At 44.9% G+C, this 14,392-nt stretch overlaps 1 protein-coding gene across 12 annotated transcripts in view; it reads right to left on the bottom strand.

The window, feature by feature from the left end:
• The window catches only part of nav1b (neuron navigator 1b), a 118,222-nt gene that overhangs the window by 11,721 nt on the left and 92,109 nt on the right, over positions 1-14,392 (bottom strand). For 5 of the 12 annotated variants that reach the window (XM_048254488.1, XM_048254477.1, XM_048254479.1 and 2 more), the window contains 11 exons: positions 13,360-13,443; positions 12,441-12,552; positions 11,937-12,058; positions 11,394-11,402; positions 9,719-9,891; positions 9,183-9,245; positions 7,799-7,970; positions 7,500-7,683; positions 5,613-5,710; positions 4,547-4,642; positions 3,444-3,612 (listed from right to left, as the gene is read on the bottom strand). In XM_048254488.1, the coding sequence (XP_048110445.1) occupies positions 3,444-3,612; positions 4,547-4,642; positions 5,613-5,710; positions 7,500-7,683; positions 7,799-7,970; positions 9,183-9,245; positions 9,719-9,891; positions 11,394-11,402; positions 11,937-12,058; positions 12,441-12,552; positions 13,360-13,443 (1,282 nt within the window). The remainder of the gene's footprint in view (positions 1-3,443; positions 3,613-4,546; positions 4,643-5,612; positions 5,711-7,499; positions 7,684-7,798; positions 7,971-9,182; positions 9,246-9,718; positions 9,892-11,393; positions 11,403-11,936; positions 12,059-12,440; positions 12,553-13,359; positions 13,444-14,392) is intronic. The other 7 variants (XM_048254483.1, XM_048254485.1, XM_048254486.1 and 4 more) reach the window with 3 other exon arrangements.

Below are 14,392 nucleotides of genomic sequence, written 5' to 3'. Positions count from 1 at the left end.
CTACAAAACTGCAAACATAAAATCTAGACCTGCAGTCATGCAATTGAATTTTTGTTACACAAAAACAAGTTAACGATAAGGTTTTTCATAATGTGAATAAATATGTGAAAAGTGGTACACCATATGTTCTATGTAATGTAGAACATTGTAATGACCATATCTTAACTCATCATATCTTATCTCATCATATCTTAACTCATCATATCTTATCTCATCATATCTTATCTCATCATATCTTAACTCATCATATCTTATCTTCTCACCATATCTTAACTCATCATATCTTAAATTAACTCATCATATCTTAACTCATCATATCTTATCTTCTCACCATATCTTAAAGGAACCATATGTAAGATTGTGGCCAAAACTGGTACTGCAATCACTTTCAAAATTCTGAAGAGCGGTGTATCCCCTCCCCCTCCCCCCTGACTCGAGGTTGCACACGCGGATGGCGAAACACTACTGACTTCGTGATTAGTAGATAGATGGAGGGTGGCGCATCAGTTCAAAACACAACATGACATGACAAAACACAACATCAACAACAGTTGTGGGCTGCAACTTCCCTTTTTAAATGACAATATCCTGGCTGGACTACTGTTGTCAGTGATATAAGTATTTGAAATGAACATGATTTCTTAATGTCTAGTGACATATCAGGGGCATTTTATGATTAATTGAAATATTTTTCTTACATACGGTTCCTTTAACTCATCATATCTTATCTCATCATATCTTAACTCATCATTTCTTATCTTAACTCATCATATCTTAACTCATCATATATTAACTAACCATAACTTAACTCATCATATCTTATCTCATCATATCTTAACTCATCATATCTTAACTCATCATAACTTAACTCATCATATCTTATCTCATCATATCTTAACTCATCATATATTAACTAACCATAACTTAACTCATCATATCTTATCTCATCATATCTTAACTCATCATATCTTATCTCATCATATCTTAACTCGTCATATCTTAACTCATCATATCTTATCTCATCATATCTTAACTCATCATATCTTATAAATCAGTTGAACAGATTTCTGTAGTTTTAAGCTTCCAGACGGTTTACATGCACTCCTGGAGGCTTTGGGACTTCAGCCAATCATATCAGAGCATGGGAACGTGTCAGTTTGAGAAAATCAAGATGAAGACATGGCCTCTGGACCCCTCCAGTCGCCCAGCGCAGGGAGAAAAGGACAGCCAAGGACACACGCACAAGCCAGACACAAAAGACAACAGAAGAGTGGGCTTGTGGTGGAGGCCTCAGTCCATTAAACTTCAGAGTTCATGTGTGTACGTGTTGGAGTATGTGTGTGTGTTTGTTCACACGTGTGTATGTGTCTGGTGTGTGAGACAGTGTGTGTGTGTATGTGTAGGCCTGTCACGATAACACATTTTGCTGGACGATAAATTGTCTCAGAAATTATTGCGATAAGCGATAATATTGTCGTTCTGAGAATTTTCCTCGGGAAGAGGAAGACGGCCCACTTGTTGTGGTTTCCCCCCAATTGGGAAAACTGCAGCGGATGATTGTGTTTTAGATGCATATGCATGTTTGTTGTGTTGCCGCTTTTAATTGCGACTGTTTTCCAACAAATGCGACACACCGACTCGCACACGTTCAGTGGTTGACCACGGGCACCACGGGCTGCCGCGTTTGGCTTAGAAACCAATTCCATCTTTTTTGTCTTTATTAGGCGTAGCCTAATCGAACTCGAAACTAGCTTTCTCTCTGCCTAGTGCCTACCGGTATACTTCTCACGCGGCTCTTTAGCTGCACGCTGTGGTAGGCTACGCTAGTAGTCCCGCCTCCCCACACACCATGCGACTGACAAGTGACTGACATGAGGGTTCACTCATCGTTACTCTAAGGACTCGAGAGAGAGAGGGAGAGAGAGAGGGAGAGAGAGAAGAGGAAAACAAACAAGCATGCAAATGGCATTTATCGCGGCCAGAAGCTGATTAGAGCTAATTTTAATTATCATGCGATTAATTGATTTATTGAATATCGCGACAGGCCTATGTATGTGTGTGTGTGTGTGTGTGTGTGTGTGTGGGGGTGTCAGAGCAGAGGGGTGTCAGAGAATCAAGACTGGCCACAGGCAGCAGCAGAGATTCTACAGAGAAAAACCTTGTGATTTTTTCTCTAGGGTCTTTTAAGGATTTCGCCCCATGTCACCGCCGAGGAGGTCTGGGACTGAGGCCTCATGAGAGACAGGAAGACGCCTCTCTATTGCCCCCCTCTCAGCACTCACAGGCATGATGGGCTTGATAAGGACGGAGGAATGAGCCAACAGGGCTTTCCTGTTCCCTCTCCTATCCGTCTAACCCATCTAACCCTGGCCCCTTCACCAGGGCTGAGCTGCACTACACGGAGGGAGCCTCTCTCCCAGGTCAGCGGTGTCCACACAGATCCCAACTTTAAAGAGAACTGGGCCTCATACGTCTGCTCCAGACCAGGGTCACATCTGGACCAAATCCATGACTGTCAAAAGATCATGGATGCCATGGTATCATGCACTTACACTATGACGAAATTGGTGGACATATAGACACCATTATACTGTAGACGTCATTGCTTTTTTACAGTCATTGGACCCAATCAGGACCCAATCAGAACCAGACCATGACCGTAAGAGAACCAGGGTACTGTGCATTCTGCTGAAGCACGGATGAAAGTACACTGAAAGCATTATAGCTACCATAATATCAAACATATTAACCACGATTTACACATTCATTTAGCAAAATTTCTTCAGCTATGAGGCTAATAATCAGGGGCGGGCTATACATGAAAATGTATATCTTTTCTTCATTCTTGTTTCTGATTAAAGCACAATTTAATTCTGATGTATTATCTTAAATAAAAACGATGTTGTGTGGTTTACATACAGAGTGACCAATACATGTAAAATGACTGTATTATAACTATTAAACTACTTCTTGTTTGGACAAAGTTGGCAGACCTGAGCGCTCAATTCTAAACCTAAAAAATCGTTTGGTCACACTCAGTGAATGTTCCACACAGCCCTCTAGTTGTCTGTTTTCTGTGGGCTCTCAAAACACGTCAGTGTTGGTCCACAGTCCTGCCTCTGTAAATGGTAAACAAACATGGCTTGGAACGAGCCAGGCACTATTTCAGGCAATCGAGCCACTACTGGGGGAGCACAGCTGTTGAGCTCAAATATCAACAACCTTTGGCCAGACTCACAGACTGAACCTTTAACGCTCACTACCCTTCTCCTCTGTCCTGCATTAGAGACAGGATCATCTCAACATGACCATCTAAACTCCTGCATTGAGGACTTGGGCATCTAGACTTTAACATGCTCTACTCTATACTGGACACTAACTGCCCCTTTCCCCTACCTCCCTCCTCTCTCTCTCTCTCTCTCTCTCTCTCTCTGTGGCCTCACCTTTGAGGGTCATGCTGACGCAGGTGGAGCTCTTGGTGAGGCAGCGGGATGGGGGGGTCTCGGGGGGCACGGCCCCCATCACTCGTTTGCAGTGTCCTACGCTGTAGCTGAGGATGGAGTCCCCAGTCAGGCCCAGGCTGGAGCTGGGGTCCAACAGAGACAGGTACTCCTGCACAGGTCAGGGACAGAGATTAAAGATATTAGATATTAAATGGATCAATGCAATGACAGATGGTATGCATGCCTGATGACTGTTCATTCTTTTTTATGCAATGACTGGGTATGTATGACTGAGTGTGTCTATGTATGCTGCTAATGATGTTATATGTTTCTACTTATTTTTTAGGTAACACTAGCACTTAAATTATTTATTATTTTTTACATTTATTTTTATTTATTTTTTTATATAGACTCTATGAATGATGCACTGACTGGAGAGCACTTTAAATTGTGTTGTACCTGTGACAATGACAATAAAGATCTATTCTATTCTATTTTATTCTGAGACAGAGAGACACGGAGAGCACAACAGGTCAGACAGAAGACCTCTACACCACATAATGTCTCTATACGCTCACACGCTGAGAATGGCTGTCTTATTGGACCGAATCAGCTGTTCTGAATAATAATGTAAAAGGCATCATCCTCTTCTCTATGCGGTGTCCTATCTAAACGGCCATTCAACAGAAAGAACTGAGTTGAGTTAGAACTGAGTTGATTCAGTCCAAAAAACACATTCTATATTGAGAAAACAAATGTTTATGCTCTGTCCTCAGATCAGTGAGAAATAGAGTGGGATACTGCTCACTAAGGTAAGCTCTGTCCTCAGATAACATGGAACCCTGGCAAGCTGACCAGAATTGGCCAAAGGGGCTTTTCATTAATCACAGCTTTTATATTTTAAAATCTAGCAACATGTGACATGGAGATGAAACCTTTAGATTATTTGGCAGAGAACAAAAAAAGATTGTAGGTGGCTGATGGGAACAGATATGAGGAGGGGAAAGAGAGGTCACAGACACAGAGAGAGAGAGAGAGAGAGAGAGGGAGAGGGGGAGAGAGAGAGGGGGGTAGAGAGAGAGAGAGGGGAGGCTGAGACACACCTTGAGGGCCTGGCCAACAGCCGTGTCCAGAGAGGTCCAGTCGGTATTTTGGGTGATCTGGACCGACCCAATGTAAAAGTTTTGCTGTTTCATCTCCTGAAGGCACACAGCAGAGACATGGCCCGGGTTAAGGCAACAGAACCAGAACCCAATGGGAGTGAAATAACAGAACATTAAAACAACTCATCATCACAGTAGAACAAACAATAGAACCTTAAAACAACCAGGCAGACATGACAGACATGGTTTGCACTACTAGAACCTCTTGAGTCATACTACCTCCAAACAAAACAGGGTTAAGAAAATAGCTGAGTGATTACAAAGGTTAAAACTCCCTTTTTCAACTTTGTGTGTAAAATTTAAATGTAAATTAACTAGGCTCTGACAAAGACCGAGCAGACTAGAATAGTTTGGTTTGTTTCAAAAATAGTTTGATTTGGTGAGTGTCTTTTGTTTGCTGTTTGAAGATTTGTATAGAGTAACTGTTTTCTGTTAGCCTGACGAGCCAGACCCACATTAAAATGTAGGGTCTGGGCACTCACCATTCGCAGTGCTCAGTCCGAGGGGCGGGATAATCAGTTGTCTTTCAAATTCCCTCTGCACGCAATAGGACAGCGGCAGCGCTATAAGAGTCCCATCGTTTCCCACCAGCGGAGCTAGTTGGTTAGTTCAAACGTTTGCCAACTTAATAAAAGCTTAACTCGTGTCACACTGTTCACCAGCAGCAACATCCATCTTATTTGTTTTCAAGTAGCAGTGAATTCAAGCCAAACCGTTGCAACTCTGCCATCAATCATTATGTTAAGCCCACCTAACGACTCTATACACGATTTCATTGGCCTGATTAAGTTTCGATTTCTGGAGCTCACAAGCCAACGGAGAGTTGCTAGACTAGCCCTAGCGGCAGCAAATGTAATTTGCTGTCGCTAGGGGCGCGTCTAGATTTCTAGGCTAGTTTTCTGGGCCACAAGTATGTAAAGACCAATCCTGGTTTGCCATAGTAGTCATGGTCATGGTAGATGAGGGCATTCCTTTAAGTGAGGAGAGGCCTGCTGGAGTTGCTGACCTCTTTGAAGACATGCTGGTCTGGGACACACACCACCAGCCGCACCTGACCCTCCTCCTTCTGAGTCAGGAGCCCCAACATGTTGGATGGCAGCACATCTGGGACAGAGAGAAGGAGGGAGAGAGAGACAGAGAGAGATAAAGCAAAGGATAGAGAAAGGGAGATATAGAGAGCGAGAGAGACAGAATGAGAGAAGGAGATAGAGGGGGAAGGACCAACACACAGACATATTTACTGTCGTGATTCATGGGCTTGCATTTCTCCACTACATGCATCGTGGCAGCAGTTTTGGCAGAGATGCATTGTGATTCCAGGCTAAACCGGTTTACAGGGAACATTAGTCTTCCCTCTCACATCGGTGCTGACGTGTGTGCAGCGTTATTGAGGAAGATCGGTCAGTAATGTTGGCAAATGAGGAACACAATGTTTCATTTGTCTTAATATCCCGTCATCTTCAACCCAGCCTCCCACAATGCCCCCAGCGAAAAGAATCCCATTTAATGCTGCAGGAGTCATAGGAAAGAAGTGGAGAAGAATTGTTTTTGCTACTTTTTAATATCATGACATATAAAATATTGTGGGCCTGGCCAGATGTACTAACGTTTTTGTGCCCACTTCAAGCTTAACTTCAAGCAACATGCATGTAAAAACTTGGCGAGGTATGTACAAACAGGCCGTACTGAGCATGCGTTAGTAAATTTCCATGCAATATGGCAAATTACAGCGTTCGCTCTCTGCGCATAGAAAAAACTCAATATTAGGGCTTTTTCTGTACATCTGGCCCTGGGTGTGTAAATCTGTGCATATTGTTGCCAAAGCAGGAAATATTCAAAAAACTTTTGTGTGGCTATATTATCATGGCTCCATGTAATCATGTACTAATGCATTCAGAGGGACCTAAAGAGAGATGAGGAAAGGGGGCATGATGATGCTATTTGGGCAGCGATAGAAGGTGCCATGATGGTGCTATTTGGGCAGGAGAGCCAAAACTGACCTATGTAGTTAAAAAGTGTCATAGCTTAGTCTAGGCTGCAGTTGTTTTGGTTTCAATGTTGTTTACATAATCATTAAAGATCATGTATGACCTCCCCCATGACATAAGACAATAGTTAACAATATTTTGTAGTAAGTAGTAGTTAAGCACTACCCTAGTTCAGAGCAATTCCACACAAAGCGGTCACGCCCATATAAGTGTTGGCGTTAAAAAGAGCACTGCTCAAATGCAACAGGGCGGAGAGACAAGGCAGTGTGTAATTTCTCAGAAATAATGACCAATCCGTACATCTGCTTTTTATCAATCGGTATTTCAAATTTCATAGTTGGCATTCTACAACTTTCACATACAGTAAATAATGACTCAAGAGAGGATTATTGTGCAAGGCAAATCAGTGTTTCACATACAGTAAATAATGACTCAAGAGAGGATTATTGTGCAAGGCAAATCAGTGTTTTCCCAGCAATTCTCTGTAATCAGGCTTCTTCACTTAACTGAGATCATTTCATCTCTGCACTCTCTTTTTCCGTCAGTTATTGAACCATTTAGCATACCATTGTCCAGTTTCTAACAAGTGATTATTTTGGATACTACTGTAGAATAACATTTTATGTCTTGGTATTGGGGAGTTGGGGAGAGGGACATTTTGAGCATTTTTTAATATTGTGTGTGGTGTGTGCGTGAAAGGGGGGGTGGTATATTATGATTAGAGCCTTGATGTGATCACTCATATTTCCAGCTGTTTTTTCAGGCCCCTCAGCTGTGATACTTTTCATGAACTGGCCCCCATTACAAACTAATCGAATAGCCCTGTAGTGTGTGTTTGTCTTTGCATGTCTATATGTGTGTGTGTGTGTGTGTGTGTGTGTGTGTGTGTGTGTGGTCAGCATTACCTGGTCCTCCACTCTCTCCCATACTCATGCCGAGTGTCTTAGGCAATGATGCAGCGATTGATTGCCGTGGTGACGAGGTGCCCAATGACATGAGCCCTGACGACTGGGAGGTGGAGCTGGAGGGTCTGGAGGAGGTGCCAGTCTTAAGCTGGTCATTCTCTGCCTTCAGGTTCTCCACCGTTGCCTGGGAGACAGGGGAGCGTGTCAGATGGGACATGTGACATATATCATGCTTTCACACACACACACACACACACACACACACACACACACACACACATGAACACATGCACACACACCTGCATGTTGGTCATGGCCTCCCGCAGCTGTTCCAGCTGGTGGGCAGAGCTTAGCGCCTCCAGACGGATGTCTGTCAGCTTGCGCTCCTTTTCCCAGAGTTCAGAGCGCAGCTCCAACACCACTTTCTCCTCGCCATCATCACCCTCGCCAGCCTCCTCACCTTCACACACACTGCGGAGAGAGAGACAGAGACAGAGACACATAGATAGAGAGAGAGAGAGAGAGAGAGAGAGAGAGAGAGAGAGAGAGAGAGAGAGAGAGAGAGAGAGAGAGAGAGAGAGAGAGAGAGGAAGATGGCTAATTCAGAGACGTGTTTAGAGTCTTTTGCTGCACTGGGGTCTTTGACATACAGGTGTACAACAAAAACCAATTGCAGCTGAGCAACGACAAAGAGGCTTTGACCTCTATGTAAGCAAGCAGAGGAAGTACCTAAGCTATCTAAACTGATCTCTGAACCGTGTCTATGGCTGAGTTTGGTACAGGGGGCCTCTGCAGATGTGCAGTGCCGTGGCTGTCTGTGAGAAAATATCTGGCTCTCAGAGGAGCTGGATTTGGAAAAAGGAAAGAGAGAATCGTGTAACACTGTTTTTTTGTTCTTGTAACGCACCGATTTTAGATTATATCTTTAAATATCTGCACCTGCTAAATAACCTGTGAAGGTGTGTAGATCCTGCTATTGACCGAAAATTGTTGTTGTTGTGTGTGTGCGTGTGTGTGTGTGTTCCTGTTTTTGAATTACAAATACAGTATTTCCTCTGGTACACAGAGACACGTCAGATCACAATACAACAAGCACAGAGAAATACACGATGCACACACTCCTAATTAGTAACACCATGTACACCTACTGCTGGTACAATAAAGGCTATCACTTAGTAGCATCCACCTACTACATTAGGTTTTCCCTTTAATGTGGCCGAACTGGCCTCACAATAAACTAGACCCCCGACACACACACAGTGCACACAAAGCAATAATAGGCTACACCAAGGGAGACTGAACAGTGGTGTACATGGTGCCTTCAATTAAAACAGATATGAAAGACATTACCGACAGGAAGACTTCCCCCCGCACATCTTGCAGCCTTCACCGAATACAAAGACTTACTGTAGCAAATGAATAATTTCAAATGGACTAGTTGCATGAGGATCTCGGTGAGCTTGTTTATTTCCTGTGGAGCCAGGTGTGTTTGAACCTGCCGCTATTCTGAATGTAATTAGTTAGGTGTTGCACCTAGTGAATCAGCACGTTATGATAAAGAAGGACTAATTACATTCAGAATAGCGGCAGGTTCAAACACACCTGGCTCCACAGGAAACAAACAAGCTCACTGAGAGCATTTCGTGCAACTATTCCATTGCTGCAAGGCCCATGTCAACTCACCCTGCTCCCCATGTTAGGTCGCCCGCATCGCTCCCTGGTAAACACCACAGCTCTCTGCACAGGCTACAAATCACACATTCCCAAAATCACCCAGTGCTCACTTGGAATAGTTTTAGATCACATACACAGATATACATGGTCCTGCCCTGGACCTAGGACACTTAAACTTTAATCCACAACATTCAGCGGGGCGAGGAGGGCCAGGGACAACAGGTTGCTCTACCACCTGCTTACCTGACGGGTCTATATGCAGGTGCACCGTATTCATGTCACTATGTGATATACCCCCCCCCACACACACACACACGTGACTACTGGGGACGCCCCTTGACTTCACCACACTATCTACGTGGACAATCAGATTAGTGCCACCTATGGGCTGAATCTGTGTTGATTCGGTTTAGCTGCTCAGTGGGGCTGTTCTCTTACCCTGAGGAGGAGGAGGCTGTTCTCTTACCCCTGAGGAGGAGGCTGTTCTCTTACCCTCCTCAGGGTGGGGGCATGGGGGATGGGGGTTGGGTGGGGGTTTCTCTTACCCTGAGGCGGCGGCTGATGGCATCAGCTGGGTGGAGGGGTTCTCCGGCTCGTGGTGCACTTTGGGCGAGGACGGGGCGGACGACTCTGGGGTGGCGATCTCCTCGATGTCGGCGTAGGAGGCGGACAGCTTGGAGCCCTTCTTGCTGAAGGCCTTGTTGAAGGAGCTCCTCAGCTGCGCACAGACACATGGGGGAGCTAAACAAGCCATGCAATAATAACCGCAGAGCATATCTGCTACATCAGGCGGGCCGGCGTTGTGTCTCCTTCAGAGGAGGAAATGAGAAACGGCTCGGTGTGATTGTCATGGTGATTGTGGAGATCAGGGCCACGGAAGGATGGGACGTCCAGCCTGAGGCTAACAGGGAGATTTTCACTGTGTCGAGTGGAGGGGCCAACTAGAGAGATGGACGCAACTAACCTGCCTGAAATCAAAGGCTGTCTTTGTGAATTACTTCTGCACACACACACACACACACACACACACACACACACACACACAAACACACACACAAACACAGCTGTATGCAGTCAGATATCCCAGGCACTCTGTGTCTCACTGCAGTGTGTGAATGGTGTGTGTGGGCATGTATGTGTGTGTGTGTTAGTGCGCGTGCCTGTGATGGGCTCAGTCTCATGTGGCTGTACTATTGCAGTGAAAGGAGCGCAAATGTTGACCTTGAGAATGACCTCTGCAGTATTCTCTGAGAAACTCTGAGCACCTCTCAGCACAGACAGTGGGATTATGGCTTTCTTTCAGACTTGACTATCATGTGAACAGCAATGGGACCTTTTATTGGTTAATTCTAAAATCCGTATTACATTTATGGCAGTTCTAAAATGAGTAGAGAGATCTTTTCTTGCATGTGTGACGGTTCATAACAGCTAAGGAATATGTTTTATCAACACATAGATGTTATGATGTAAACCACATCACATGCCAAAGATGATGAGACAAAGAGGAGAGAGAGAGAGAGAGAGAGAGAGAGAGAGAGAGAGAGAGAGAGAGAAAGAGAAAGAGACTGATATGTTCCAGATGGGACAATCCAGAATGTTGTGGATGATGACCCAATCGACACAAGAAAAGCTTGTCTCTTTACAGTAAATGAGCGCCTCTATTCAATATGGTTGTCATGTGCGCCACAGATCCAGTAGACAGACCCAGAACGCCTCGAGGACGCTCTGAAAAGCCCAATTACAGCAGCTCTGTAATGCGGCGCTGTAGAGAGTTTGGAGAGCTGGTGTTCTGCTGCCTGGTGCAGGCAGCTGGGATTCATTCTGCCACCTGGCCGCAGTTCAGCTGTGGAGTCTCTGTTATCTGCCACGCACATGACACAGAGCTCAATTAAATCCTATTGAATAAGAGGATGGGGTAACAAAGGGCTGAGCCGACGAGGAGCTGGGGTATGACTCATCGGTGCAAGTGTGTGTGTGTGTGTGTGTAGGATAGAGGGATAGAGAGGACTGGAGAAGGTCAGTGAAACCACAAACACAACTGAACTCCAAACAACTGAAAAACAGCTTATATGACAGTGATGTGTCAATAATGCAGTGTTTGTGTGTGTGTGTGTGTATGTGTGTGTGTGTGTGTGTGTGTGGGGGGGGGGTGTTGAGAAAATGCATGCAGGAGGAGCGGGAGAGGGCTCATGATTAGTTTTGAACTGATAATGGACTCACCTCATACACCTTAGGGAAAGAGCAGGGCAGGCATGGGGGAGAGAGAAGAGGCATACTGAATCTACAAGCAGACAGGGCAATCACACATCTACACACACACACACACACACACACACATAACCAGAGCAAGTGTACACACCACACCACACTACACCACACCCACCAGTAAGCAGGGATAGGCAGTGTACAGGCATTCACAGCAGCAATGCACTAAGCCAATGCCAGATAACCATGACAACAGCTAAGGCTGGAATGGATCAGATGGATTAGGTCAACTGGGATGGTCAGCAGGATGGATCCAATCAGGGTCAGACCAGGGCCAGATCAAGAAGGGTAGAGAACCATTCAGTACTGGATATGTTTGACTTTGGTATGGCTATGTATGACTGTGTGACTTTGGCTTGGGTGCTTTTTGGCTTTGGTTTTGGCTTAGATTTAGTATGTTTAACCAACATGGAATAATAAGTGTATCTGCATAACATCTTTGCTAATGATGACTGAAGTGTGTGTGTGTGTGTGTGTGTGTGTGTGTGTGGTCCTCACCCAGCTCTTCTTCTTCTTCTTCTTGGGGTCCTGTTCCTTCAGGCTACCCACGCTGGAGTGACTGGTGATGCTGTTCAGACTGGATATGCTCTCTGACGAGTTCTGTCTGTTAATCCTCAGCTCTGTGTGTGTGTGTGTGTGTGAGAGAGAGAGAGGGAGAGAGCGTGAAGTGACATATAGCCTCTTTCACTGAACTTGGATCTCTAGCTATAAGCTGCCTTTTATATCACCTCTGGCCTCGAGCCTACGGCCCAAACACAACCGTGGGTATAGAATTACCTAGCCCACCCTCACTTGTGTGATATTGCTTAAGTAAAGTTGTTGTAAAGTATTTTTTTAAAAAAAGTTTAAGTTTTTGTTAAGATTTTGATTAGGGTATGAGAATTGTGCATCAGTGTATCACTATCATTGCCACTGTGGTACTTAAGACTATAATTACCATGTAATACACATTTTGGGATATAAGGTACAGGTGCATGGGTGCAGGTGCATGGGATGTCTGACCTTTGGGTGCGGTCTCTGGGGTGTTCAGAGCCCCATGGATGATGGTCTGGGCCTCAGTGTTCTTGCACTTCAGAACATCAATGGTGTCCTTTAGATCCGACAGCTCTGAGTCCTGAGAACACACACACACACACACACACACACACACACACACACACACACACACACACACACACACAGCTAAATGACTGTTGAGAGTATGACATCACCATCAATTTAAACTTTGACCCCCTCTATCCCCCCAAGTGTGCATCCACCTTTCTGCATATCCTTCAAGACACACACACTCACACATGTTCTCACCCCTTCAGACACGCACATATCAACACCTCTACCACACATTCCCACAATTCATCAGTCATTGGCTTTCTGGCTTTCTAACAACGACATTCTCATGACATCCAGTAGAATACAGATATTAACTCAACCACTAAACGCTGTGTCAGCACGGCTAAAATAGAAAACAAAAGCACTGACTACAACAACTTTATTATACTTCTGTTCACGATGAGGCCATTAATATTATCACACAACTACACGGTGTTAAAGATTCTTATCTACACCCAGACACACAAGAGTGTTAATAATCACTTTTTCAAATCAGTAGATATCTAAAGCCATTGTGATATTCCCCACAATCTTCCCTTCCTTCATACTTAAAAGATTTATTGGATCTGTTTACAGACAGTTTTAACACAGTTACTATAACACCATAAGAAACTAAAATTTTAATGTTCATGTTCAAATTGTTCTGAACAATGCTGATGAACTAAAGCCAAGTAAGAGACAACGAGTGTGTGTGTATGTGTGTGTGCATGTGTGTGTGTGTGTGTGTGTGTGTGTGTGTGTGTGTGTGTGTGTGTTGTGTGTGTGTGTGTGTGTATGTGTGTGAGTGAATGTGTGTGGTGATTGACACTACCTTCTGCTCGGAGGTGACAGAGAGGCTGTTCAGGCGGGAGGTCATGAGAGCCAGGCTCTGCTCGAACGCAGCTACCAAATTTGCCTAAAAACAAACACACAGACCCACACACACACACACACACACACACACACACACACATATACACACACACAGAGATATGCACAACCCACACCCATACACACACAAAGTCAAAAGTTAGTCCTAGATATTCCTACAGGATACACACCAATGGCACGTCACTTGCAGGTGTTGAACACAGTTCTGTTTCGGCTTGGAAAGGGGGGAAGGACATGAACGACTGGAACTGAGGGATGAAGGGAGGAAGGGAGGAAGAGGGGTGTGGGAAATGGAGGGATCATGGGAAGGGTCACTGAGGGGGTTCTGAAAGAGCAGAAACACACATAAGGAGGGGTCAGTTCAGGTTGTGTTAGGTCAGGTCGGGTTTGGCCGTCCAGACCTGAAGGAATCAGGAATCAAGAGAGCACTCTCCAGCATGCCAGGCATGTACTGTACCTGATACATAAGCATGTCTGATACTTCTATGAATCCAAACCTGGTTTAAGGGCATACTCACACTAGGCACAGTTTACTTGTACCGTGCCGGAGTAGAATGGTTCTCTTCCATTCTTGGTCCGCACTCACACTGCATATTATCAAACTGTACCCAGGCACGGTTGAGCTGCTGTGCTCTAGAATCTTTGCATAGGCGCGATTTTAAGCCCAACCGTACCGTGCCACCTCCTCAAGCAGACCTGGGTACGAATAAGTGTACCGAGCCCGGGTACAGACCGGAGCGATCACACTGGTCAAACAAACCGGACTTTGGGGGTCAAATGTCCTCGGGTACGGTACGGATGGCATAGCGTGAGTACGCCCTAAATGAATATGAATGTGTTGTTTCAGTCTGTGTCGTGTATGTGTGTTATAAATGTATATTCTCCAGCAACATCATCACTGTGCGACAACGAGGTCTGTCCTGCTGTGGAAGCAAAGCGGTGGGTGAGGAGGAGGAGGAGGAGGAAGAGGAGAA

Source organism: Alosa alosa, chromosome 10 (assembly GCF_017589495.1).
Source record: "Alosa alosa isolate M-15738 ecotype Scorff River chromosome 10, AALO_Geno_1.1, whole genome shotgun sequence".
NCBI classification, from domain to species: Eukaryota; Metazoa; Chordata; class Actinopteri; order Clupeiformes; family Clupeidae; genus Alosa; species Alosa alosa.
This window is presented reverse-complemented; position numbering and strand designations above follow the sequence as displayed.